This window comes from Dendropsophus ebraccatus, chromosome 14 (assembly GCF_027789765.1).
Source record: "Dendropsophus ebraccatus isolate aDenEbr1 chromosome 14, aDenEbr1.pat, whole genome shotgun sequence".
In the NCBI taxonomy this organism is placed as follows: domain Eukaryota; kingdom Metazoa; phylum Chordata; class Amphibia; order Anura; family Hylidae; genus Dendropsophus; species Dendropsophus ebraccatus.
In genome coordinates, this window is record NC_091467.1 from 55,049,954 (window position 1) to 55,076,405 (window position 26,452).

Here is a 26,452-nt window from a genome sequence, read left to right on the forward strand (position 1 = left end):
ACACCTGTCATTTTCAACCTTATAAACTAATAATTGGCCTAATACCCCCAAATAAATTAGAATTGTCCCTTTTCCCCAGCTAAATAGGTATGGCCGCCATTCCCATTAGAGGATGCCATGATGCAATTACAAAGCCTCTGTGCGGCCAGGACAGTAGAAACCCCCCACAAGTGACCCCATTCTGGAAACTACACCCGATAAGGAATCTAACAAGGGGGGCAGCGGGTATATGGCCCCCTGGTGACGGCCACATTTGGGACGTGAAAATGAAAAAAAATGGTATTTTTTATTTTCTCGGCATATGTTCTACGTAAGTGACTGTCACCAGTGGGGTCCATATCCTCACTGCACCCCTTGTTAGATTCCTTATGGGGTGTAGTTTCCAGAATGGGGTCACTTGTGGGGGGTTTCTACTGTCCTGGCAGCACAGGAGCTTTGTAATTGCGACATGGCCTCCATCCTCCATTTCAGCCTCTAAATGGCGCTCTGTCCCTTTGGTGGCTTGCCCTGTGCCCATTTGGCACATTATGCCCACATGTGGGGTATTTTCGTACTCAGGGGAAACTACCCTACACGTTTTGTGTTCATTTTCTTTTTTAACCCCTTGTGGAAATGGAAAAAATCAAGGCTAGACCAACATTTAGTGTAATTTTTGTAAAGTTTTTACTCTAAATCATTAATCTTGTCATGATTTTTTCATTTTCACAAGGGGCTAAAAGATTAAAAAAAACAATAAATGTGTAGAGCAATTTCCCCTGAGTACGGAAATACCCCACATGTGGACATAAAGCGCCATGCGGGTGCAGGGCAAGCCTCCAAAGGGAAGGAGCGCCATTTCGTTTTTGAAGGCTGGATTTGAATGGAATGGATTTCGAGGGGCTATGTTGCATTTAAAAGGCCTCTGTGTTGCCAAGACAGTTGAAACCCCCCACAAGTGACCCCATTATGGAAACTGCACCCCTCAGGGAATGTAACAAGGGGTGTAGTGAGCATATGGACCCCACTGGTGACGGGCACAAATATGGAACAATGTGGCGTGAAAATGAAATATTACATTTTTTACACTATAATGTTGGTTTAGCCTTGAATTTATCATTTTCACAAGGGGTTAAAAGAGAAAAAAACACACAATATGTGTAGAGCAATTTCCCCCGAGTCTGTAAATACCCCACATGTGGACATAAAGCGCCATGTGGGCGCAGGGCAAGCCTCCGAAGGGAAGGAGCGCCATTTGGATTTTGGAGGTTGGATTTGGCTAGAATGGATGATGAAAGCCATGTCGCATTTACAGAGCCCTCGTGCTGCCAAAACACTGGAAACCCCCCACAAGTGACTCCATTCTGGAAACTGCACCCCTCAGGGAATCTAACAAGGGGTGCAGTGAGGATATGGACCCCTTGATGACGGGCACATTTGTGCCATGAAAGTGAAAAAATTAAATTTTTTACTTTTACGTCACATTGTTCCACATTTGTGCCCGTCACCAGTGGGGTCCATATGCTCACTGTGCCCCTTGTTAGATTCCTTGAGGGGTGTAGTTTCCAGAATGGGGTCACTTTTGGGGGCTCTGTAAATGCGACATGGCCCTTGAAATCCTTTCCAGTGAAATTCAGCTTCCAAAAGCCAATTGGCGCTCCTTCCCTTTGGAGGCTCGTCCTGCGCCCCCTTGGCACTTTATCGCCACATGTGGGGTATTTCCGTACTCGGGAGAAACTGCGCTACACATTTTGTGTCTTTTTTTTCCTCTTATTCCTTTAAGAAAATGAAAAATTGAAGGCTAGAACAACATTTTAGTGTAAAAAAAATTTTTTTCTTTTTTCACGCCACATTGTTCGGAAAATCTGTGAAGCACCTGTGGGGTCCAAATGCTCACTGCACCCCTTCCACTACATTCCTTGAGGGGTGTAGTTTTCTAAATGGTGTCCCTTTAGGGGTGTTTTTTAGGTTTTGGCACCCCAGAGCCTCTGCCAACCTGAAGTGGTACAGTCAGAAATGACCAAATATAACGGAGGCATTGAAATTCACTAGGCGCTCCTTTGTATCTGAGGCTTGTGGTTGCGTCAAATAGCGCAATAGGGCCACATATGGGGTATTTCTATAAACTGCAGAAACGGGGCAATAATTATTAGGGTGCATTTCTCTGGTAATAGGTTTATAATTATGAAAAATATTGGATTACAATAAAATCTCTGCACAGAAAATTAAAATTTTCAAATTTCTTACACACTTAGCTTTTATTTCTGTGACTCCCCTAAAGGGTTAAAACACTTTCTGGATATGCTTTTGCAGAGTGTGGGGGGTGCAGTTTCTGAAATGGGGAGCTTTGTGGGGCTTTCTAACATACAGGCCCCTCAAATACACTTTAAACCTGAACAGGTCCCTAAAAATATCTGATTTTGAAATTTTACTGAAAATTTGGAAATTTGCTGCTAATGTTTTAAGCTTCCTATCGTCTAAAAAAAATGAAAAATCGTTTAATAAATGCCGCCAACATAAAGTAGACATGTTGCTAATGCTATTTAATATATAATTTATGTGGTATAGCCAATTTCTGTATACGCAAAAAAGTTTCAAAGTTGGAAAAATGCAGTTTTTCACATTTTTTCACATTATTTGGGTTTTTTTCATAAAGATTCATTATGAGTATCGACTCCAATTTACCAGAAATGTGAAGTACAATATGTCACGAGAAAACAATCTCAGAATCAGCCGGATAGGTAAAAGCATCCCGAAGTTATTAATGAATAAAGTGACACAGGTCATATTCATAAAATTTGTCTCTGTCATTAAGGCCATTTCAAGCTCTGTCCTTAAGGGGTTAATGATTTTATGCGATGATCTGCAGGGACAGGGGACCTGTAGTAATGATGTTATACAGTACTCTGTGGGGCAGGGGACCTGTAGTAATGTTGTTATGCGATGATCTGCTGGGTCAGGGGTCTGTAGTGATGACGTTATGCGATGTTCTGTAGGGTCAGGGGTCTTTAGTAATAATTTCATGTGACGTTCTATGCAATGTTCTGCAGGGTCATCAGGATCGTGCACCCATTTCCTGCCGCACCCCAGCCACATGCATCCACATTTCTTTTTTTGGGATTGTTATAATGTGATGTTTAGATGTATAGATCAGTAGTTCAGCACATGTCGGGCGCAGCAGTAGCTTTAGTAATCACAGAAAGTAGGGAGAGGGGCGGCAACTAGTCATCTGGGCGGTTCCCTCTGCCTGTCAATCATCCCCATGCTGACATGGAGAGAGCGGTGACTAGTAACAGACGGCTCTCCACCCAGATGACTGCTCCTCTCCCTGGCCTCGCGCAGCAGAATAAAACTGCTCTTTCTTTTCTGCTTACAAAAGCTGCAGCCGCGGCTGGTACGTGCACAGTAGCTCTATACACTGCTGCAGGAACCATACCAGCACAATCGTACTGATTGGTTGTCTTTAATCTGATCGTGGATCAAGTCCCATGGAAGGACGAAAGCTGCAGGCCGACTGGTGGGGGCAGGAAAATAATAAAGAACTGAACTCACCCGTCCCCATGCCTCTGATGTGCCGCTCCTGGGTCCTGCACACATCAGCCTGCTGTTATCTTAAAGAGGAAGTACCATCATGGGTACCGGGTCGGGTCTGAAGCACTGGAGGCAGGCTGGCCCGCCCCTAGTGGGAGGAAATTCCCTCCCCTCTATGGCGCGGCTCCATTAGAATCAAAAAAGGCTTGCTCTATAACCATGCTTATAATACTTTTATTTGTTGGTCAGTGCCCGTCACTGATTGGCTGAACGGGACCAATGGGAGACGGAAGCCTCACATGCAGCTGCGTCGCGTAGCAGGTGACGTATGCTTTGAGCGCGGGCAGGTTGAAGGGACCGTGTTACAATGCATATTCCGCTGCAGGTATGTAACCCCATTGAAGTTCACAATAAAAGGATTCGCAGTGCAAACTCACAGGGTGAAATCCGCTGCGAATCTGGTGTGTGTGAAGGTACCCTTACACACTAACAGCAATTCCATATGCTGAAAGTTCAATAGGCTCCCATTATAATTCCGTAGACTGCTCGTATTAGCAATTATAGCGGAGATGAAGGGGCAGAATGTGCGCTGCTAAGCTTGTTTGCCCTTTCATTCTAATGATCGTGGGGGTCTCTGCACCCGGACGTCAACCGATGCACATTTGATGAGATGTCACTGTAACATGTCAGGAGTTTTTGGTTTTTTTTAATGATAGTTACACTTTAAGGCATTCTGTTCAAAACATAAAAACCTGAAATAGATAGGGTAACCGTTAGTTGGACAAAAACAAATAATTAATAACCACTTATGTATGTCTTACAGGTCTGCTCTCCCATTGGCCACAAAGCTGCTAACAGCGTTGTATGTGTTAGAGATGCGATAGGTTCCCTTTAAACAAAGGCACCCTGGACACATTTTCATGGGTACATGTCACTCCAGTCGCCGGAGGATCAGCGTGGGACTTCCACTAAGCCTGTTGATGCGCATGACTGTGAAACAGCCGTCGCTCTAGTGGAGCACCTGCCATGTAACCTGTGCAGCACTTGAGGTTGTTTTGTTGCTATGAATTAAATAAAATAATATGAATGAAGATATGGTGAGTGCCGCATAATCATCTTTTCTACAGTTTTTGATCAGCATGGGAGTTCGTTGTTAGGCCGGAAGTTCAAGGGTGAATCACAACTAAAGACGCAACATGTCCATTTGGCTACAATAAAAGGTGGCAACTGTTGGCCTAACTGCTTGCTTCATTTTCAACAATGGGCGAACATATGGACTCACTTTAAGACTTATAATCCCCCAACAATTGTAGCAACAGGTACTCTTGAAAGTGATACTGTATGGCCGGACACCAGCCCCGAACCCCCGGTACTATGCGTTAATTCTTCTCAATCCATGCCCAGTCCAGGGGTCTGTTTTACTGTGGTATTCATGTAGGACAGTGATGGCTAACCTTGACACTCCAGCTGTTGCAAAACTACAACTCCCATCATGCCTGGGAAGCCAAAGCCATATCTTTGGTGGTTCAGGCATGATGGAAATTGTAGTTTTGCAACAGCTGGAGTGTCAAGGTTAGCCATCACTGATGTAGGATGAGATGGCGCTATCCAGCATTGCTTGGTGGGGGGGGAACAGCTCTGTCTGTCTGCACTGTCCAGCTGCTGGCCTGCCCACATAACTAAGCTCACCCACGCTTCTACTACTTCAAGTCAAGAATCTTTTTAGATTACTGACAAATTTTCAAGCAGAAAGGAGAGTCAACTAACATTAAGGCTACGTGCACACAGAGCAAAAGTGGCGGAACACACTATGGGAACACTTTCATTCTTCAGCGCGGATGCCAACCTGTTCCTGGGGCTGCGGGAGAGGTCTTCGTTTCTCACCGATCCCGTGCCGGGGATTGAGGGTGTCGATTTTTGGGGTCGGTACATCAACGACATCCTCATGATCTGGCAGGGATCGGTGGGGGACCTGGAAACGTTCATAGGTACACTAAACAGAAACAATCGCAATATTAAATTAACATATCAAATAGGCCAGGACTCCATTGACTTTTTGGATATTCACATTGCAGTGAAGAATGATGGATATCTCTCCACGGATCTCTTTCGGAAAAAGACTTTGGCAAATACCATCTTACATGCCAACTCCTCACATCCGGGCCACCTAATACGGAACATTCCTGTTGGCCAGTTTCTTCGTGCTCGGCGTCTGTGTTCTGATGATGATGAATTTGAGAAACAGGCTGCTGACTTGCGCTCCCGCTTTCTGGAACGGGGATATAGCACGAGACTGATTAACCGTGCTTACTATCGGGCTAAGAGACAAAATAGGCAAGAACTGCTCCAAACAAGACCAAAGGTAAGGGGACAACAGGATTCAATGACTCGGATGATCACCGACTACCATACGAGAGTCTATGAAGTTAGGGAAGTGTTGAATCGGTATTGGCCCATTTTACGGAGCGATCCTACTTTGGCAGCACTCCTACCAGAAAGGGCGGCAATTACTTTTAGGAGATATAAGAATCTTAAAGATACCTTGGTCCATAGCTACTACCAAGGCAATACCCCAATGAGAGCATTTGGCAGCAAGGGCCCCAAGTGGGGATGCCGTAACTGGGGACATTGTGTAGCCTGTCCAAACATTGAAAAGGCAGAATCTTTTTTGCAATGCGAGGGGCATAAAAACTTATCAGATTACCCATAATATAGATTGGAAATAGAAGAAAACAGCGCCCGGCGCACATAGTGTATTACTGTGGCATATTGTGTCCAATTAATTCAGATATGGTGTTGCTCACCTTTGGCGGTCGCGCTATGAGCCCGACACCGCCTGAAGCTTTAGCTGAACCAACTTAATGCCCGCTGCCCATCCGAGGGTCCGTAAATTCGGTGACAAGATCCAAGAAGGTTTCACTCATCTGAGGTACGATGCGTGGAGTCCCTGGAAGCCTGGCACAGAGTGAATCAGCCACGGATAGTAGTCCGATAGATGATGGGAGTCGTGGTGTTAGATTGTTAGACACCCTTAATAATATGACGTAAAAACCATACGTTTCGAGGGTGGCCCTCTTCATCAGATTATTACAAACATAGATCCTTCTCAGGACTAGAATGTACAAAAACTTTTTTACAACGAGACACTAAGATACCTGAAGAACAAAGGAATTTCCTGATGTGTTGCTTACAATACATTTTGGAAAACAATTTTTTCGAGTACAATGGGACAACGTACCATCAAATATGTAGGACAGCAATGGGGACCAGAGTGGCGCCCGCATATGCGAACCTTTTTATGGGAATCTTTGAAGAAAAATTCATTAGAACTCATGCGCTATATCAGAAAAACTATATAAATGTTATATTGACGATTTGTTCCTTCTGTGGAGGGGCAACAAGGAAGAAATTGAGGAATTTGTAGAGGACATAAATAAGAACGAATGGGGAATAAAATTGGTACCACACCACTCACAAGTACAAATTGAATTCTTGGATCTATTAATTTATCATGACCAACAACAATTTCTTACAGCGACATATTTCAAGCCGGTTGATTCGAACAGCTATCTCCCTTTTAACAGTAGTCACTCCAAGAAGTGGAAAGTTAACATTCCGTTTGGGCAATTCCGGAGAATAAGAAAGAACTGCACCCTTGACAATAAGTATCAGGAGCAAGCGGCTATAATTTCAAAGAGATTCCAGTCTAAAGGCTTTCCTAACAAACTGATTGAAGATGCTCAAGAAAGAGCCGCTGCTCTCACCCAGGTAGACTGCCTAGAAGAAAAAAGAATGGTGCGGGATGGCAAAATAAGGCCATCTACAAGCTTTATCACGACCTATACCACGGACCATAATAAATTAAGCAAAGTTCTAAAAAAACATTGGCACATTTTGAAATTAGATCCTTTCCTTAAGGATAGCATACCTGAACAGCCCAGGATCATCTATCGGAGAGAACCGAATCTCAAAGGGTTATTGGCCCCCAGTCGTTTGAGGAAACATACTAAAGGAGCATCGGAATCAATCCCCATACCTAAAGGGATTTACAAATGTGGCAAAAAGAGATGTCTATGCTGCCAATCGTTAAAAGTTGGAATCACCGAATTCAACAGCAGAGATGGAAAAAAGTTTCCCATTAAAAATCATTTTACATGTACCTCCGGCCACGTAATTTATGTGATCGAATGCCCTTGTACATATCAATATGTAGGGCGTACGACACAACCGTTACATTTAAGACTAAATGGTCATAGATTGAATATAAAGAGGGTTTTTTTAAAACACGGGGTATCCAAGCATTTCCTTGAGGAACATGAGTGTGATTTTAGTCAATTGAAAATCTACCCGATTGACCATGTACCAGAATATATGAACAACAGATTAAGTAATCTGGTAAGGAAAGAAATGTATTGGATTTACCGCTTAAACACGCTGCAACCGAATGGCCTTAACGAAGTTACTGAAATGATAGATTAGTAGAAAACACAATATTGTATTCCATACTAGACCATCTCTATGTGATAAGAATATTGGAAGAAGCCTTCATTTCAGCAAAAACCATGCATTTCACCATGCATTTGTGAATTCACACAGGAGAGAAGCCACACCTACATGCAGAATATATGAAAAGTTCTACTATCCTTGAGAACAAACATCTAGTAATCCTTTATATTCTCACCTCCTAGGGTCCACTTGCTTTCTCGCTACTTTTCTTTCCCACATCTTATAATATCTTATCTCTATAGTGAACATTTAGCAAAGTCATTATGTAAAAAATATATATATATATATAGACATATATGTTTTAGGTAGATACTATAAGGTCACACTGGATTGTCATTTTAATTTATCTCATTAACTTTATTTTAAGCATTATCTAAAAATCTATCTCTCTCTGCTAGGATTCGAACCCAGGTCTGAGAGCACAGCAAACCCAACACCTACCACTGCACCACAGGTAGATGCTGCTCAAACAGGGGAGAATTAGTTGATGAAATAGATCCCACTTCTTATAAACAAATAAAAAAGATGCTTTTAAAGAGTTTATTATATTTTTATTATATTGTTGTAATTTTGATACAATTCTATTTTAGCTTTTCTATGCATGTGTTTTATGTTAGTTTGAGGAGGTTTAGAGGAAATAGGCAGTGTTAACAATGTATCCAATGACTTCTTGACCCAGGGAATGTTTGTAATAATCTGATGAAGAGGGCCACCCTCGAAACGTATGGTTTTTACGTCATATTATTAAAGGTGTCTAACAATCTAACACCACGACTCCCATCATCTATCGGACTACTATCCGTGGCTGATTCGCTCTGCGCCAGGCTTCCAGGGACTCCACGCATCGTACCTCAGATGAGTGAAACCTTCTTGGACCATAATATAGATTGCTGCCTTAAAGGCGTTGTGTATCATGCCTCTTGTCCATGTGGTAAAGTATATGTTGGCATGACTAGTAGGGAGTTCAGAAAGAGAGTGAGAGAGCATGTTCGGGACATTATGTCCGCACAACATGACGACAGCCCACTCCTCCTGAAACCGCTAGCATGCCATTTTAAACAAAAACATAATTGCGATTTTTCTCTCCTGAAGGTTAGGGGCATTGACCGAGTCTATCCGAATGTACGGGGAGGTGAGTGGAAGAGGACGCTGGCCCAAACGGAATGCATGTGGATCGAGAAACTTTAAACACTCACACCTGCGGGACTTAATGAGGTCAACAGCTTTGTTTCCTTTTTGTAAGTACAATAGGTTGGTTTTTTACGCTATAAGCTGCATGTACTTTTGTAGTACCCTAGACCCCTATAAGTATACTGTCTGTATAACGTTAAGAGTCTGATCTCTGAGTGGATATTATCCCCTCTGTGGTTTTAATTTTGCTTTGGTTTTATACTTTTTAGTTTTTTTAGGATTTTTTATACACATGCATGTGTATGTACACATTTATGTGACCCCAATGACATGCGGTTTTATGCACTATACATTGTCTATGCTCATAGTGTTACTATTCTTTGTTTTGTTTTTTAGGTGGATTTCCATTTAAGTGTGGAGCCGGGATCAGAAACAGATTTTATCCATGTCTCTAACATACCTCCGATGGAGATTGATACCATACACCTTGGTGTATTATAAATAACTCGGACAGTCCTTTTTTGCGGATAGGGAATACCCTACCTTAAGGGGTTTTAAAGGGAATTTTTTAGCAGTTATATTTCATCACATGGTCTTTGATGTAATGATGAATATATTTATATGCATTTCATAAGGATTTTTATGCACTTCACTGGTTTGGTTTTTCGTTTTTGTTGTTTTTTCGGTCACCACACGCACTTGCGCACTTTTTACTTTTTTCACGCACTTTTTTATTATGAATTATATATGAATTATGAATTATATAGTATTGAGATATTATGATGTATTTGTATAGGCATAAGGTATTATATGATGTTATGGATTTTTATAGGTGTTTATATATTTGTATAGGTATCACGTATTATGACCATCAATTTGAATGGTATAGCTATTCTTTTGAGTACATGAATTATCACTATGGTTTTATTTATGAGTGGATATATTTTTTAGATATATTTTTTAGGCATTTAATCATGTATCAATTTTCATTTTTATAACACAGTATATATATATTTTTATTTGATTACACTATCACATCAGTATAGTATATCTAGATTTTATTTTTAGTTTGATTATATACACCATCATTGTGCACTTTTTTAACACTTACACACATATACATATTTTTAACACATACACATATGTGATTTTGAACTTTATTCACACACGAGTATGTTGATGTAAAAATCCAGTTATGGATATGTATTGGATATGTAGATATGTGGTGTTTCCTATATGAGCAGTGAGGTGGTATAACAGTGACATCGTGTGGCCGTTTTTAGAATTACACTCCATATGCCTCCATGTTAATAGGATTTCCTATGATCGGGAGGAAGGGGGAGGTCCTGGGTCATGTGATTGCGTTGTGGCGTGGCTGTACGTGATGACGTCATCGCATAACATGCCAGTGATGCTAGGAGCAGGTGTACATAATCCTACCATTTAGTATTTACATCATCAGTTAGGGAGACAAGCAGGATAGAGGAGGGGTGTGTGTGCTGATTGCATGCACCCGGTCACGTGCTTCTCTCTTCTCTCTTCTCTCTATATCTGATTAGTCCCCGTGACATCAATAGTTCCTTTTCCGGCTGCAGTCGCCATCTTGGCACTCCCATCCTAGGCTCTCCACACTGTGTCACTGTGAGTATCAACCAAACTAATGGGTGTATAATGGAGGTTGTCCATGTGTATATATACATGTATGATCGTTATTGAGTCCACTAGCTCCTGATGAAGAGAGCGAAACGTGCGTCGGGCTTGTGGGCCGGACGGGGGTAAGATCTCAGTGTGTGTGCGGTGCCTGGACGCTGGTGTGTGGTCACATATGAACTGCAATTGTATATGGCGTTTTACTTTTGGCGCTCCTCTGTTAGTTGGTGGCCAGCTGAGGAATTACGTACCTGTTTTCCTCTATAGATTATATAGTACTGGTTTAGCTGTCCACTTCTATGTTAGGGTGTTCTAGTTCAACATCACTGCCTGTCCTTTATTATTAGTGACCACCAGATGGCAGCGTTGTAATTGGCACATATTACGCTATAGCACTTTAGCATATATATATATATATATATATATATATATATTCATTCGGTTGGTTTAACGCACTGAGATCTTTCTCCTCCTCTGGCCTTAGTGTTATCTGTGTCTTTCCCCATGGAAATTTTGAGTTTTTAATATTATATATATGATGTATATGGAAATAAAGGATTTATTATACTTCTAGATTATTTGTGCAATTTCTTTGGTTGTGTGTATGGGTTTGGTTGCACAGTAGATTTATTTAGGCAGGACTTTGTTTTGTGTTGTCTGTGTGCACTTAGCCTAAAGGTGCGTTTACACGAAGCGATAATTGGCCCGATCGTACAATTAACGATGTCGGAGTAACAAATTTTTTTCCCAGAACGATCAGTGTTTAGACGGTACGATATATCATACGGAAAATCGTTTTGCGATCGTTTTGCGATCGCTTAAGCCTATCTCACACATTGGTTAAATCGGCAAACGACTGTTCACACGGAACGATCTGCAAATTTTTTGCGTATGACGAACGACAATTTGATGACATGTGGAAAGATCAAAATGAACGATTTCTCGTTCGTCGTTTGATCGTTCGCTGCGTTTACACGTACGATTATCATTCGAATTCGATCGTTATCGCGCAAATTCGCACGATAATCGTTACGTGTAAACGCACCTTTAGACTCTCATGAGACACCTAGGGGTAAAGTATCAAGGCTGTGGCCAGGATGTCCCCCCGGGAGAAGGATCAGGTTCGCCCCTTCTCCCTGGCATACGCCTGTGGACGGACAGTTGGATCCGCCCGTGCATAGAATAGAGTCTATAACACGGGCGGAGACATGCACAGCGAGTCCGCGAGTTTACACAAACAGTGACCGGGAGCCGCAACTACACTGTCAGCTGATAGCTGACAGTCTACAGTAACTGCCACTGGTCCCCCAAAGGGGGTCCAGCATCCGCAATTGCCTGCATTGGTGGATCGGTAACGGTAATTGGTGTGGTAAAAAATACATAGGATTACATTGTAATCTCTGCAAAGAAAATGCTAATTTTAACTTTTCACTCTTACTTTGCAGTTATTCCTGTGAAATGCCCAAAGGGTTAAAAACTGTATGACTGTAAATTTGAATACTTGAAAGGGTGAAGATTTCAAAATGGGGTAAATTATGGGGGTTTCTGGTATACAGGCCTATAAAATATACTCCAAGACTGAACTGGTGCCTAAAGAATTTCTCAGTTTGAAATTTTCATGAAAAAATTGAAAATTGCTCCTAAACATTTACGTCCTTCATCATCCTAAAAAAGTAAAAGCATGTTCACCAAATGCCGTTAATACAAAGTAGACATGTTCTAGATGTGAATTAATAAATAATTTATGTAGTATTACTATTTTCCTTATTGACAGAGACTTTCAAACGTAGAGAAATGCAATTGTTTTTAATTTTTCACAACATTTTGGAGTTTTTTCACAAAAAATTTCTAAAGCTATAAACCCAAATTTACCACTAACATAAAGTAGAATATGTCACAAAAAAAACTATCTTGGAATTACAAGGTTAGGTTGAAGCATTCCAAAGTTATTGATGCTTTAAGTGACACGTCATATTTGAAAAATTTGGCCGTGTCATAAACGCCCAAACTGGCTGTCTCCCCTAAGGGTTAATGCAAAAGATACGTTCTATTTGAGTGAATGGAATCCCAGCCAAAGCGTATATGCACAGTTTACACGCTGGCCGGGACAACCAGCTGCACGGAAAACTGACATGTAAGTTCACACTATGGAGAGTGCGGATCCGGCCTCACTCTCCATTGTGTGCAATGTGAATTGGGATGCATGCACACACAGAAATGAAGATCATCTGGCCTTACAACTATAGTATCAGACATGTACTAAAAACAATGTAAAAAAGATACACACTATAGCACTTCCCCACAAAGACCCTCCGGTCTAAGTATAGCGTCAAACACGGGATGTAGATGCAAAAGTTACCTGTCCCTGTGTCCTATAGGGACAAAATAATTCAAATCCAATAGCATGGTAACAGCATCTCACTTAGGCGGAAATACGGAAAAAAGAAAACTTTATTCCAGCATGGCACACAGAGCGACGTTTCAGCCTTATTGGTCTTGAAAAAGACCAATAAGGTTGAAACGTCGCTCTGTGTGCCATGCTGGAATAAAGTTTTCTTTTTTCCGTATTTCCGCCTAAGTGAGATGCTGTTACCATGCTATTGGATATGTACTAAAAACAAAGACCGTCATATATTCACATACAAAGACACAAATAAAAGCATACAGGGTGGTGGTGTCTTCCAGTAAAGCTGTGATTCCCCCACTCCCTACCCCCTCCTTCTCACCCCCCTTACTCCATCACTGTCTGATATGCTTTATTGTTTTCTGTTTATGTTAAGGTGTGCAGGAGTGATTGTAATAAAGTTATTTTCAATTTAAAAATTAGTTCTTTTTTATGACTTTTTCAAGGCGAATGCCAATAATGCAGATAGATAGATAGATAGATAGATAGATAGATAGAGAATTATATATAAGCTCTTCCTTTGTTTCAGTTGGATGAAAAAGCCCATTTCTTTGCATGTTTATAATCCTTTTACAGATGACGATTATCAGGAATTTTTTTTAACGTTTATTATGTCAGTGTGAAAGGAGGCATAAAACAAAAGGGCATTTTGGGAGTGTTTAATGGCACCTACAAGTTTTGGGTGAAATTGTGGGTGGATGCGAGTGGTATTGGTGGTGTGAAACATCAGAACTTTTCCATTGGGCCACTGTAAACAACTCTGGGAGTTGTTGGTCTCTGTTGCCATGGCAACCAGCCAAGTGTCTGCGAAACAAAATTTAATTAGCAACGCCCAGGCTTCTATTTTGGGGTCCACCTGTGCACCCCACTCGGTGGGGGGTGTTTCTTGCAACCTGGTTTCGAGTTTAGTGGGATTTTTGTTTGTTTGTTTTCTGTTTTAGCCAACTCATTAGGGGGTGCACTGAACCTGGAAGCACTAGGTCAATGCCTGGAGAGGACAGAGCAAGCTCTTTTTCCATCTCCCTGTTCTAAAAATCCATTTAATATATGGTCCCCAGATAGGGGACGTATCAGATATTAAACTGATAAGAACAGATTTTTTTGATTGAAAATATCTTTATTACAATCAGTCGTCGTCAGGCATACATAAACTGTGACGCAGCACAGTTCAATAAATAAGACAAAACATACTCAGCACCATGGTACAACATACAGCACAGGCTCCCTACGCTATACATCATACCACCCGCTACACTAACATTCCCGCATACCTTAACAATCCTAAAACAACAAACAATAAAGCAATACAGACAAGTGATGGGGTAAGGGGGGTGGGAAAGAGGGGGGTAGGGAGGGGAAATCACAGGCCCAAAGCTTTATTGAAAGACAACACAACACAAGGGGAGAGGGGGAAGGAGAGGGGTATCAATCCTCTTCTTCCTGGTCCGATCTGTCCATGATGGAATAGTCTCTGAGCAGGCTGTGGACCAGCCTGCGGCAGTCCAGAAAGGACATCCTCTCCTTCTTCAGAATGAGGCGGTTCCTGGAAAGCCATATAGCGTCCTTAAAACAGTTCATAAGGCGCCAGGCCTCCCGGGTTGCCTCATCGCCGAAATTCCCAGGGAACAGGCCGTACAGCACCGCTCAGTGCGTTAGCCTGTTCCTGGGCACACAGTCACTGAGTTCAAGTTCCAGGGCGTCCAACAGGCCCTGAGCAAACGGACACTGCCAAAAGAGGTGCAAAGATGTTTCCTCCAAGAAGGGGCACCGGGGGCAGTACCGCGTTTTGCACAGGTTGCGGGCATGCATGAATGACCTCAAAGGCAGTCCCCCCTAAATGGCCATCCAAGACAAGTCCTTGTGCCCGTTGGTCAACTTCGCCGAAGCCACATTAGTCCATACAGTCTCTGCGGTGGCCGCAGTGAGCCCTGGAACGAGCTTCATAGAGTCCTGTGCTCTGATGAGCTTGTGGACAGTTTTTGGCTTCCACAAGTCGGGCTTGAGTCCCTCCAGTTGGTGTTCCCTCACAAACTTGACGACACCCCCGTAGAACCAGGGAGTGTGCCAGTTGTAAGGGATGGAGCTGTCCCACTTGTCCCAGCTCAGACCCCTCCAGAGGGGGAGGAGGAACAGGCGAGACATGGACCTGCCCGCAGAGCCATTCTTCTGTTGCAGAGTCCTCCGCACACAGTCACATACGAAGGCTGCCCGCAGCAAGGTAGGGATATCCGGAACACCTTTTCCGCCCTTGCGGGGTTCCTTGTACATCACGGAGCGCTTCACTCTGTCCATTTTGGAGCCCCAGATGAAACAAAACACGGTCCTGGTGATGGCCCTGCAGACGGTGACATGGGGGGGCCAGGCCTGTGCGGTGTACTGGAGCACAGGCAGAACTTCGTTCCTCAGGACCAGTGCTTTGTCCTCAATGGTGAGGTGTCTGAGGCTCCACAGCCCGATCTTCGTGTTGACCTTAGCCAATCGCTCTTCCCAGGACTTGAGGGCCGCGCCTTCCTTTCCGAACCAGACTCCAAGGATCTTGACGAAGTCCGGTTTGATGGTAAACGGGAAGGGGGCGGAGGAAGCCAGGTGCCACTCCCCGAAGAGCATAGCCTCCGACTTCCCGCAGTTGACCTTTGCCCCTGAAGCCTTTCCGAACTTTTCGCAGGTCTGGACGAGTGCAGTCACCGAACACTGGTCAGCGCAGAAGACGGTCACGTCGTCCATGTACAGCGAGCACTTGACCTCGTGTCGATCGGGTCCGGGTACGGTGATCCCTCTGATCTCTCCGTTCTGCCGTATAGCCTCCGCGAAGGATTCTATAACACAAACAAAAAGGAGAGGTGAGAGAGGGCAGCCTTGTCTAGCCCCAGAAAGAACCGGAAAGGGGTCAGTCTTCCAGCCGTTCACCAGTACCCTGCTGAAAATATCAAAGTACATCACGTTAACAAAACGACAAAACATATCACCAAGTCCTAACCTACGCAGTGCCCTGCCCATGAACTCGTGAGAGACCCGGTCGAAAGCCTTCTCCTGATCAAGGCTGACCAGGGCCGCGTGTGCACGGCGGCTTTGGATGTAATGGACCGTGTCCCTCACTAGGGCGAGGCTGTCTGCGATCCTGCGGCCGGGAATGCCACAGGTCTGGTCCAGATGGACGACCTGACCTTCTTCAGCCGGTTGGCCAGCACCTTGGCGAGGATCTTGTAGTCCACGTTCAAGAGAGAGATGGGACGCCAATTTTTCAAGTCACATCTCTCCCCCTTCCGCTTATACAAGATCGTGATCATACCCTCCCTCAACGACGTAGGCATTCTGCCCTCCACCACCATCTCCTCGTACAGCTCCAACAGATCCGGGCAAATGAGATCCCCCAGCGCTACATAGAGCTCCGCTGGGAGACCATCACTGCCCGGGGTCCTGCCAGGCCTAAAGGATTTAGCGGCAGAGAGCAGCTCCCCCACCGTCAAGGGGGCGTCCATGGCCGACGCACCTGAGGGATCAACAACGTTAGTGATACCTGACAGGAACGATGTAGGCCTCTCTAAGCTCCTCCAGAACCTCCTCCTGAGCCAGCAGAGCACAATTCAGCTTCCAAGAGCCTGGGCCAGATGGGAAACCATGGCCCAGAACCCCTTGAAACAGAATGGCCCTGTGGTCAGAGAAGAAGCAGGGAACCATAGAGTGCCTAGTCTGCCTGACTGCTCGAGAGGCAAACACAAAGTCAATCCGAGAACGGAGCGAGCCATCGGGGCGGCTCCATGTATAATTAACAGAGCCGTTCCCGATGGACCCAACAACGTCCTGCAAGGATGCTTCAGTCACCATCTCGATGAGCAGTTTGGATGTGACATCCAACTTGGCAGATGTCCCAGAACTGCGTCCGTCCGCTTCAATGGGGCAATTGAAGTCCCCACCCAACACTACAGCCCTGGTGGTTGCGAGCTGGGCCCGCAGGGCCTGGAATAGTTCCAGACGCGCACCCTTCTCAGGAGAGGCATACACATTGATGAGCCTTACGGGCTCCCCCGCCCAAGAGCCGTCTGCAATTAGCAATCTGCCACAGACAAGCTCCTGAACAGAATCAAGTGTAAAGTTGCCTCCCCTGATCAGGATGGCGACCCCTGCGGACTTACAGTCGCCCCCGCCGGACCAGTAGGAGGGACCGTGGGACCACTGCCTGGCCAGATGGTTGTAGGACCTAGAAGAGGACAGAGCACATTCCTGCAACATATACACATCGCACAACTGAGCATTTAAAAACGAAAGAACTGTCTGGAATCTAGACCTATCTCTCATACTCCGCACATTTAAGCTAAAGATGGAAAGATTAGCCATGGGGAGAAAAGAAAAGGGTTAGTCACAGACTCATACGATACCACTCCGGTCGGGTGGATCCTCTTCTTCGGTGCCCGCCGGCCCGACCCATTCCCGTATGCACTCCTCCAGCGCCTCTTTCAGATGTGCATTCTCTGGGACGTCCTCGAAGTCGAAAGCCTCCGGTTCGTCGACCAGATTCTCCACCACCTGATCCATGTCGCTTTCCTCCGGGAGGTCATCTTCGCAGACCTCGATGATCTTTTTCTTGGAGGTCTCAGCCGATGGGCTGTCCCTCCCTTTCCTCTTCCTGTCGGGAACCACTGTGGGGACAAGAGGGGGATAATCCTCCAAGGAGAGAACCACAGCAGCGGGAGGAAAGGTTAGTGCTGCTGGGTTGAGGGAGTGGGGTGGGAGGGTGGGGGTAGGGGCGGGGGACAGGGGACCCACTGAGGCAATGGGATAGGGGAGGGATTCCTCAGTGGGGGTGGTCGGGGAGGGAGAGGGGGGAGGGGGGGAAGGAGGGGAGGGGGAAGGGGTAGGGAGGGCGGGGGTGGGGGAAGGTTTTAGGGGCCGTCGTCCTCTTACCCTCCTTCTTCTTCTTCTCCTTCTCCTTGGGCTTCTGCGCTGCTTGGGCTACGGCCGGCTGCTGGCTGGACGGAGCTTTGGCAACCACGGATGCCCACGTTCTCTTTTCCCTCTGGGGGCAGGCCCTGTAGCTGTGGTCCGCATGGCCGCAGAGGTTGCAGGTTTTTGCCTTCGGACAGTCCTTGGTCCCATGCCCCGGCACTCGGCAGACTCTACAGGAATCTTCGCTGCAGTCCTTCGCCTGATGACCCTTCTTGCTGCATCTCCTGCAGATCTGCGGCATATCCGGGTAATAGATGAAGCCTGGAGCGTCACCCAGAGAGAAAGCCTGAGGCAGGTGCTGGAAACCGTCGTCCGATGACTCATCCCTGTTGAGCCTCACGACCACCGACCACTTGCCAGTCCAGAATCCAAGGCTGCTCAGGATCTTGGAGGGTTCCTTGACCACTGTGCAGTACCTTGCGAGGAATGTGGCGATGTCCTTGCCTGGGATGTACGGGTTAAGGATTGAAACCGTCACCCGCCTCTCCTCCCTTTGGATTAAGCAGTTGCTTACAAAGCGAGAGAAAGGGGATTCGGGCCTCGCTGCCTTTACCGCCTCCCAGTACCTCCTGCAGGTGTTGAAGGAGGCAAATGTCACATAGAAGATCCCAGTGAAGAAGAAAATGCTGAGGGTTTCAGCCTTGGAGAAACCCTGGTCCAGGACCATCTTCTTAGCGAACACATCCTCAGACATGTCCGGCTCTCTACCATCCACCTTCTTCAGTCGCATGGCCACCGTAGTGCGCATCCAGAGCCGCAGTGTAGGGACGCCTGGATCCGCAGCCTTGCTGGTCGTCGGCTGAGCTGGGGCGGCAGAGGAAGAGGCATCCACGACCTGGGCCTCCTGGCTCTTCCTCGCTTCCTTCCTCTGCTGGGTCTTCTTCATCTCCGGTGCTGAAGAGGCCATCGCTTCTCCTGGTTGAGCTCTTTCCTGGTGGGCGGAGCTATGCAGATCCTCGTCGAAGGGGGCGGAGAGATGCAAATCCTCGTCGCCGGCTTCTTCGGGGTTCAGCGTCGTCCTTCTCGGGGTTCCGGGGCGTCTTCGTCGATCGTTCGTCGGCAGGCGGAATCGAAGTGGTTCTCCGGTCAAAGCGTCGGGCACAGGACAATCGAGCAGCAGGCCGAGAGGAAGGTTCACTCTCGTTCCTGGGGAATAGCCCTACACCCAATAGCTGCAGTGAGCTTAAGACGAATTAAATCGCCGATGCCCAAAGGCCGAGTGCAGGGGGTACCCCAGGACCTGAGCCGTCAAGTCAAGGCAGTTCAGTAAGAACAGATAAGGTTTCAACATAACTTTATTAAATGATAATAATTCATAACAAGTCATGAACATAAAACCAGAATATGAAACCATGTATAAAATGTATAACTTTTGTTAAAATCCAAAGTATAAAATAATCATTAGAAGGTCATTTTTACAAGATAAAATGACAATGGCAGAATAAAAGACATTACATAAAATGCACTGAATAAAATTACATCGTTAATGTATTCCAAAGGGCCAGACACCACATGGATGCTGCTTCTTTCACCCCCAGGTTCTTTTTGTCTCTTAAATAGTAAACATACAATTCGCTTAGTGCAATTTTAATACAGTCTTTTACATCAATACAATCATGTTTAAAAAGGAGAATGTTCCTAACCTTCCAGATGGCATTTTTAAAACAGTTAATAATAGTCCAGCAGATCATTTGTTGTTTAAAAGTAGGGCAGGTAAAAAGACCGTAAAAAACATATTCATGGTTAAAATCCTTCAAACCGCAGGCCCACTTCAGCAAGGGGCCTGCCTTCCGCCATATCTCCTGTGCATAGGGGCAGTTCCAAAATAAATGCACCACTGTTTCATCGACACCGCATCTCTCTCGTGGGCATTTGGCTCTCGCCACCAGTCCTCTCCTATGTTGGAATTCTCGGGTAGGGAGGCACTGGTGGACGATTGCCCAGGCAAGGTCTATATGCACATTTGCCAAGTATTTCCCAAAGACATTCCTCCAGACCTTTTTAGACCTTGCCTGCGAGAAATTGGACACTGCCCCCACTTCTTCGTTTTGTCTCCAGTATCTGGTAACCTTCCTCTGGTCCCCCAATATGTCAGGCTCCACATTTTGTAGGCCCAGGAGCCTGACTGTTTTCTCCAGGATTGCATAATGTTTTGGGGGACACAGGAGCACAGGAGAATTTAGCGGAATACGGAACCAACGTTTAAAAACCATGCCTGCCGCGTACTTTAAAAAGAAACTAAAAACACCATCAGAGTTAAAGATTTTAAAACAAAAGCAAAAATACTTGATGTAAAAAAAGGTAAAAAGGTTAGGAACATCTCTTCCACCATTGTCTTTACATTTGTACATAAAATCACGTTTCAGTTTTTCCATTTTGGAACCCCACAGAAACATAAAACAAATACGTGTTAATTTTTTGATATATAAAACCGAAGGAGGAAAAACCATAGCAACATAAAGCATTATGGGAATTAAAACCATTTTAATGATTAAAACTTTTCCCTCCATAGTGAGGTTCCTCAGGTTCCACATACTGACCTTCTTTTCTATCTTTGCTATTGCTGAATCCCAACTAGAGTTCCCATAGTTTCTTTGATTAAACACAATACCTAAAATTTTTATCTGTTCTTGCTGCATCACGATGCCTGGGGTTATGGAGGAATCCCAACCCCCAATATAAAAACAGTCGCATTTATTAATATTCACTTTAAAACCTGAAGCAGCACAAAAAAATTCAGTGTCCCTTAAGGCCCTTCTCATCGATCGGGAATCGGTACATAAAATAGTCACATCGTCCATATAACTTAAAACCTTTACCTGATTCCCCCTTCCCCCCGGAATTGGAGCACCCCGAATAATCTTATCCTTTCTCAGGGTGGCCAACAGGGGTTCAATAGCACAAATAAAAAGGAGTGGGGACAGTGGGCACCCCTGCTTGACTCCTGATAAAAGAGGGACACCTTCAGTTAAAAAACCATTAATAGAGATTTGGCTAAAACAAGTTTTGTATAAAACCATAATGCGACTGATTATAAAATCTGGTACAAACATTTTTTTAAGAACTTTAAAAAGAAATTCATGGGACACTCATCAAATGCCTTTTCAAAATCTAATGATAAAATAGCAAGACTCTGGTTTCTATCTTTAAAATACCATATAACATCTCTTAAAATATTTAGGGATTCAGCAATAGACCTACCAGGGACCCCACAAACCTGGCTAGGGTGGATTAGTTTATTAATAAAGGGTTTAAAACGAACTGCAATTAACTTAGCTAAAACTTTATAATCTACATTTAAAAGTGTAATAGGGCGCCAATTTTTAAGATCTTTCTTCTCCCCCCTTTTAAAAATTAGCGACACAATCCCCCTTCTCCAGGAAGGGGGCAGTTCGTCTGTCTTAAAAACCTCTTTTTATACTAAAAACAAGTCATCTTTTAAAACCTCCCAAAAAGTTAGATAAAATTCTATGGGTAACCCATCTTCCCCCGGAGCCCTCCCGTTAGAAAAACTTTTAAAAACTGATAAAAGTTCCTCCATTGTAAGATTACGGGATAAAACCTTTTGGTCTAAAATATCTAACTTAAAATTCAGGGAGTTAAGAACATCTTGTAAAAAAGACTCACAACAGATTTTTTGTTAAAAAGGAGCTGGTAGAATTTAAAAGCTGAATCTAACATTCCCTTTATAGTGGTTTCCCCCTCTAAGTTTAAAATAGCATCACGCTTATTATTAACCTTTTTAAAAAAGAAGCGGGAACACTTATCATCTTCTTCTAAATATTTAACCCGGGAATTAAAAATGACTTGCTTTCCTTTGTCATCTATACATTTCTGGATTTCAACTTTTAAAACCAACATATCAGATTCAATATTAAAACCAATCTCCTTTAACTTAAAAAGTACATGCAAACGCTTATTAAGAACAAAAAACCATTGTTTTTTCTCTTTAGCTTTCTTCTTACCTGCTTTAACAAAGAAATTTTTGATTTTTGGCTTGATGCCCTCCCACCAGTGCAGCATAGTATCATTGGGGTTCCTTTGCAACTGCCAGCACTGGTAAGTCCGCACAAACCTTTTAACAATTTCTGGGTCCTCTAGGAGCGTGGTGTTTAGTCTCCAGAGGCCCTTACTTACTTTTTTCTCCCCCTCTAGCTCCAGGGCCACCGAAAGGAGCTTATGGTCAGAAAATACATTTATGTCCAGCTGAGTTTTCTGTGGGGTAAAATCATTAGAGACGAGAATAAAATCGATTCTGGAGCTCACTCTTCCATTAGACCAGGTTGCACCTTCGTCATTTGGTAAGAGATCCTTCCAGCAATCTTTTAAATTAAAATCATCAATAAAATTCTTTAGCAGGTAAGAAGTACGGTCTTTACGATTAGCATCCCCTCCCTGCCGACACTCTCCCTCCCTTACACAGTTAAAATCTCCTCCCACCAGCAGGGGGGTTGACCCAACACAAAACCGAGCAGATGTTGTGGCCCAATTCCTTCTCTAAAATCACCCTCGTCCGAACTCCGGCATACCACCTTTCGCTGGACTTTGGTTAACTCTTCCTCTCTCGTTCTTTTTGCTGAACTGGAAGTATCCATATTCTCGTCCTCTTGGAGCACCCTTGCATCAATGGCGCTTGGCTCTGGTCTGGCTGTTGTTGTCTTTGGGATAAACGTCTCTGCCTTTCTGGAGCTCAGCTGGGCTTTCTTCTCCTTCTTCTCTTTTTTTCTCTGGTTTTTTGATTTGCGAGCCTCCCATATTTGGTCCTCCGTAGGACTCTCCAAGGCGTCGGACTCTGGCTCTACCGAGTGGCTGGTGCTAAGAGCTTTTCCCAAGGGGGTTTTGGCGTGTGGTTTGATAAACTCAGGCTCCGGGGGACCACAGCCCTCAGCACCACGAGACGTCTCAGCCTGCACCAACAACGTGCCTAGGTCAGGCTCCGACTCGACCACTCGGCTTTTAACAGGAGGCATAATCTCTGGTAACCGCCTTATCTCAAGCCTTCCCGTTGAGCTCCGACGGACTCCAGGGCCTTGTCTCGAAGCGCCCTTTGAGTCCTCGCAATCTTCCCCAGTGCATCTTTCCGTAGATGGCACTGAGAACCGTCTGGCCTTAAGACGGGCCGCCACTTGTCCAGGGTCAAGGGTTAAAGGAGCAGAACTAGAACAGTCCTGCCCTATCTTCCCAGGACCCATTGGGCTACCCTCCAATTGTGGCTCCGAAGAACCACCTATTGGGGTTTTGGAGGGTCTTAGCCCCAACCCTTTGGCCTGGGTTGAATCCAATTTCGGAGCATTTCCAGCAGCGCCTTTACTAGAGGTGGGGCGCTGCTCCGGCTCCGAATGGAGTGGCCCACGCCTGGGCCCACCCCGAGTAGGTTGTGCTCTCCGAGGGCAGTCTTTGAACACATGACCCACTCCACCACAGAGGTTACATTTATAATCGGCCTGACATCTCGAAGCCATGTGCCCCGGCTCGCCACACCTATTGCAATGCACAACACGGCTCTCCTCGCACTGCTCTCTAGTATGGCCATAGGAGAGACAGTTCCTGCAGAACCGGGGCATCTGGTCATAAAACAGGTAACCTCTGTTTTTCCCGATTACAAAGCTTGCCGGCGGCAAGCGGAGTCCACGAACTCCAGTGGGATCATGGAGGAACTTGACGAAGAACCTCCTTTTCCCATTCCAGAAGCTTGCCGAATTCAAGATGTCATTTGAAAATCGGACTTCGCCACAGTACCGACCTAGGAATGTGCATATGTCCTGCAGAGGGACAAATGGGCTGTACATGCACACGAGTCGCACCCATTCCTCACCGTAGAGGAATACGAACCGGAGTCCGTCAAGGAGATCAACTGTCTGGTCCGCACCAGACAGGGCTGCATGGATGGTATCGCAACAAGCCGCGGTCCCGAACGTGATGGTATACAGACCGCGGCTCTCCTGGTCATTGAGGCATAGGATATCCTCACGTTTGAGGCCGAAGTAGCCGAACAGAATTTTCCCTACTAGGAATTTCAGGTCCTTCTGCCGACGATGACCCTCTCCGACCTCAATGCGGATTGACTGCCGCAGCTGGGTTTCCCCGACTGCGAAGCCGAACGAAAATGGCATCTCAGCTAACGCTTTAAACCAAAGAGCTTTCACTCTAAGGCCGTAGGGCGAAAAGCCGTCCGCCTGATCCCTTCCCGTTGCCTGGGGACTAAGCCCACTCCCCGATAGCTGCAAGAAGGTTAAGTCTCCCCCGTTAAGGAGAGACGATCCCCCAAGGCAGAGGAGCAGGGTACCCCAGGCACCTTTCAACCAGACCAAGGCAATACCCAAAGATACTACACTTGATCTTAGCCAAAAGGCCGAGAAGCGATGGCCACAAAGGTTTGCCGAAAAGTCCCCTTCTCGGACACCACGTGCTTCTTGTTAAGTAGAAGCCATACCCTATTATGCGCTCCACCCTCTCATATGGCGGACCGGACGTGCTTTCACACTGCATCTCCTAGTGCCTAGCACTGCCTCTGTCTTCCTTTCTGCTCTCAAATCTGAATAGCTCCACCCCCAATCACACTGCGTCTGCGTCCACCTGATGGATGGCAGACATACATGTCTCTGTCTCTGTCTGGCAGGCATACATTCATGCAGCTAGCTCTTTGGCTGGCTGTCTCTGTAGCTGGCTGGCTGTCTCTGTGGCTGGCTAGCTAGCTAGCAAATTATTAGTATCTACCTACCTACCTACCTACCTATCTATCTATCTATCTATCTAATCTATCAAAGAACATGGAGGGTGAATTTTCCCAGCTAGAGCCGTAGACAGCATCATCAGCAGGATACATCGGCCACCAGGAAATACAAAGGAAACGGTTTGATAAACAGCACCTACCTTTCCACCTTCCTGCTCGGTTGCTTGACCGGCTGCAACTGAGCTGCTTGTTTTGCTGGCAGCTGTGTATATCAGCAGAGCCTTGATGACATCACGTCCCGCAATGACATCACCAGCACTGGCCCGGCGGCCAAGTTGTAAACAAGTCTGGCAGTTGGTTGCCATGGCAACAGAGGCCAGCAAGTCTTGGACAAACAAACTTTTCTTAGCCACACTCGGGCTACTTTTTCGGGGTCGGTCCACCTGCGCACAACACACTCAAGGGAGGGATGTTTCTTGCAACACAGTAGTTTCAGGTGCAGCCGGCTTGTTTTCTTCCTTCTTTTCCTCTGTTTTTTGCAAACTCATTAGGGGGTGCACTGAACCTGGAGGCACTGCAATACCAGGTCAATGCCTGGAGAGGACAGAGCAAGCTCTTTTTCCATCTCCCTGTTCTAAAAATCCATTTAATATATGGTCCCCAGATAGGGGACGTATCAGATATTAAACTGATAAGAACTGATTTTTTTGATTGAATAAAACTTACAATCAGTCATCATCAAACATACTTAAACTGCGACGCAGCGCAGCGTGACAGTACAACATACTCTGTCCATTTTGGAGCCCCATATGAAACGAAACACTGTCCTGGTGATTGCCTTGCAGACGATAGCAAGAGGGGGACATGCCTTTGTGGTGTACTGGAGCATAGGCAGAACTTTGTTACGCAGGACCAGTGTTTTCCCCTCAATAGTGAGGTGTCTGAGGCTCCACAGTTCGATCTTAGTGTTGACTTTGGCCAATCACTCTTCCCAGGACTTGAAGGCCACGCCTTCCTTCCCAAACCAGACTCCCAGGATCTTGATGAAGTCCGGGGGCAGAAGAAGCCAGGTGCCACTCCCCGAAGAGCATAGTCTCCGACTTCCCGCAGTTGACCTTTGCCCCTGAAGTCTTTTCGAACCGCACGCAGGTCTGGACGAGTGCAGTCACAAAACGCTGGTCAGCGCAGAAGACGGTCACGTCGTCCATATACAGCGAGCACTTGACCTCCTGTTGATCGGGTCCTGGTACGGTGATCCCTCTTATCTCTCCATTCTGCCGGATAGCCTTCGCGAAGGATTCTATAACACAAACAAAAAGAAGAGGTGAAAGAGGGCAGCCTTGTCAGACCCCCGACAACACAGGGAAGGGGTCAGTCTTCCAGCCATTCACCATTACCAAGCTGTAAATGTCAAAATACATAATGTTAACAAAACGACATAACATTTCACCCAGCCTACGATGTGCCCTGCACATGAACTCGTGAGAGACTCGATCAAAAGCCTTCTCCTGATCAAGGCTGACCAGGACCACATGTGCATGGCGGCTTTGGATGCAATAGACCGTGTCCCTCACTAGGACGAGACTGTCTACAATCCTGCGGCCGGGGATGCCACAGGTCTTGTCCAGATGGATGAC

General features: G+C 45.4%; 1 protein-coding gene, 1 long non-coding RNA gene, 1 other non-coding gene and 2 pseudogenes across 3 annotated transcripts; 1 reads left to right on the plus strand and 4 right to left on the minus strand.

Moving 5' to 3' along the window:
* Positions 1 to 5,731: 5,731 nt before the first annotated feature.
* LOC138772823 (uncharacterized) lies at positions 5,732 to 9,799 on the plus strand. The gene is made up of 3 exons (XR_011359831.1): positions 5,732 to 5,869; positions 9,106 to 9,251; positions 9,541 to 9,799. It is a non-coding gene; the product is annotated as an uncharacterized lncRNA (long non-coding RNA).
* Positions 9,800 to 14,149: 4,350 nt separating this feature from the next.
* LOC138773634 (U2 spliceosomal RNA) lies at positions 14,150 to 14,313 on the minus strand (annotated as a pseudogene).
* Positions 14,314 to 17,977: 3,664 nt separating this feature from the next.
* Positions 17,978 to 22,527, minus strand: LOC138772617 (zinc finger CCHC domain-containing protein 3-like). The gene has a single exon (XM_069953138.1). The coding sequence runs from the start codon at positions 19,047 to 19,049 to the stop codon at positions 17,991 to 17,993; it is 1,059 nt and encodes a 352-aa protein (XP_069809239.1). The 5' UTR covers positions 19,050 to 22,527; the 3' UTR covers positions 17,978 to 17,990.
* A 1,846-nt stretch (positions 22,528 to 24,373) lies between these two features.
* LOC138773132 (U2 spliceosomal RNA) lies at positions 24,374 to 24,506 on the minus strand (annotated as a pseudogene).
* Positions 24,507 to 25,364: 858 nt separating this feature from the next.
* On the minus strand, positions 25,365 to 25,551 carry LOC138773482 (U2 spliceosomal RNA). Its single transcript, XR_011360140.1, has one exon. It is a non-coding gene; the product is annotated as a U2 spliceosomal RNA (small nuclear RNA).
* Positions 25,552 to 26,452: the final 901 nt, after the last annotated feature.

Excerpts from the sequence above, each read along its gene's own strand:
- LOC138772617 (XM_069953138.1), bottom strand. The coding sequence starts at position 19,049 with ATGGCCTCTTCAGCACCGGAGATGAAGAAGACCCAGCAGAGGAAGGAA.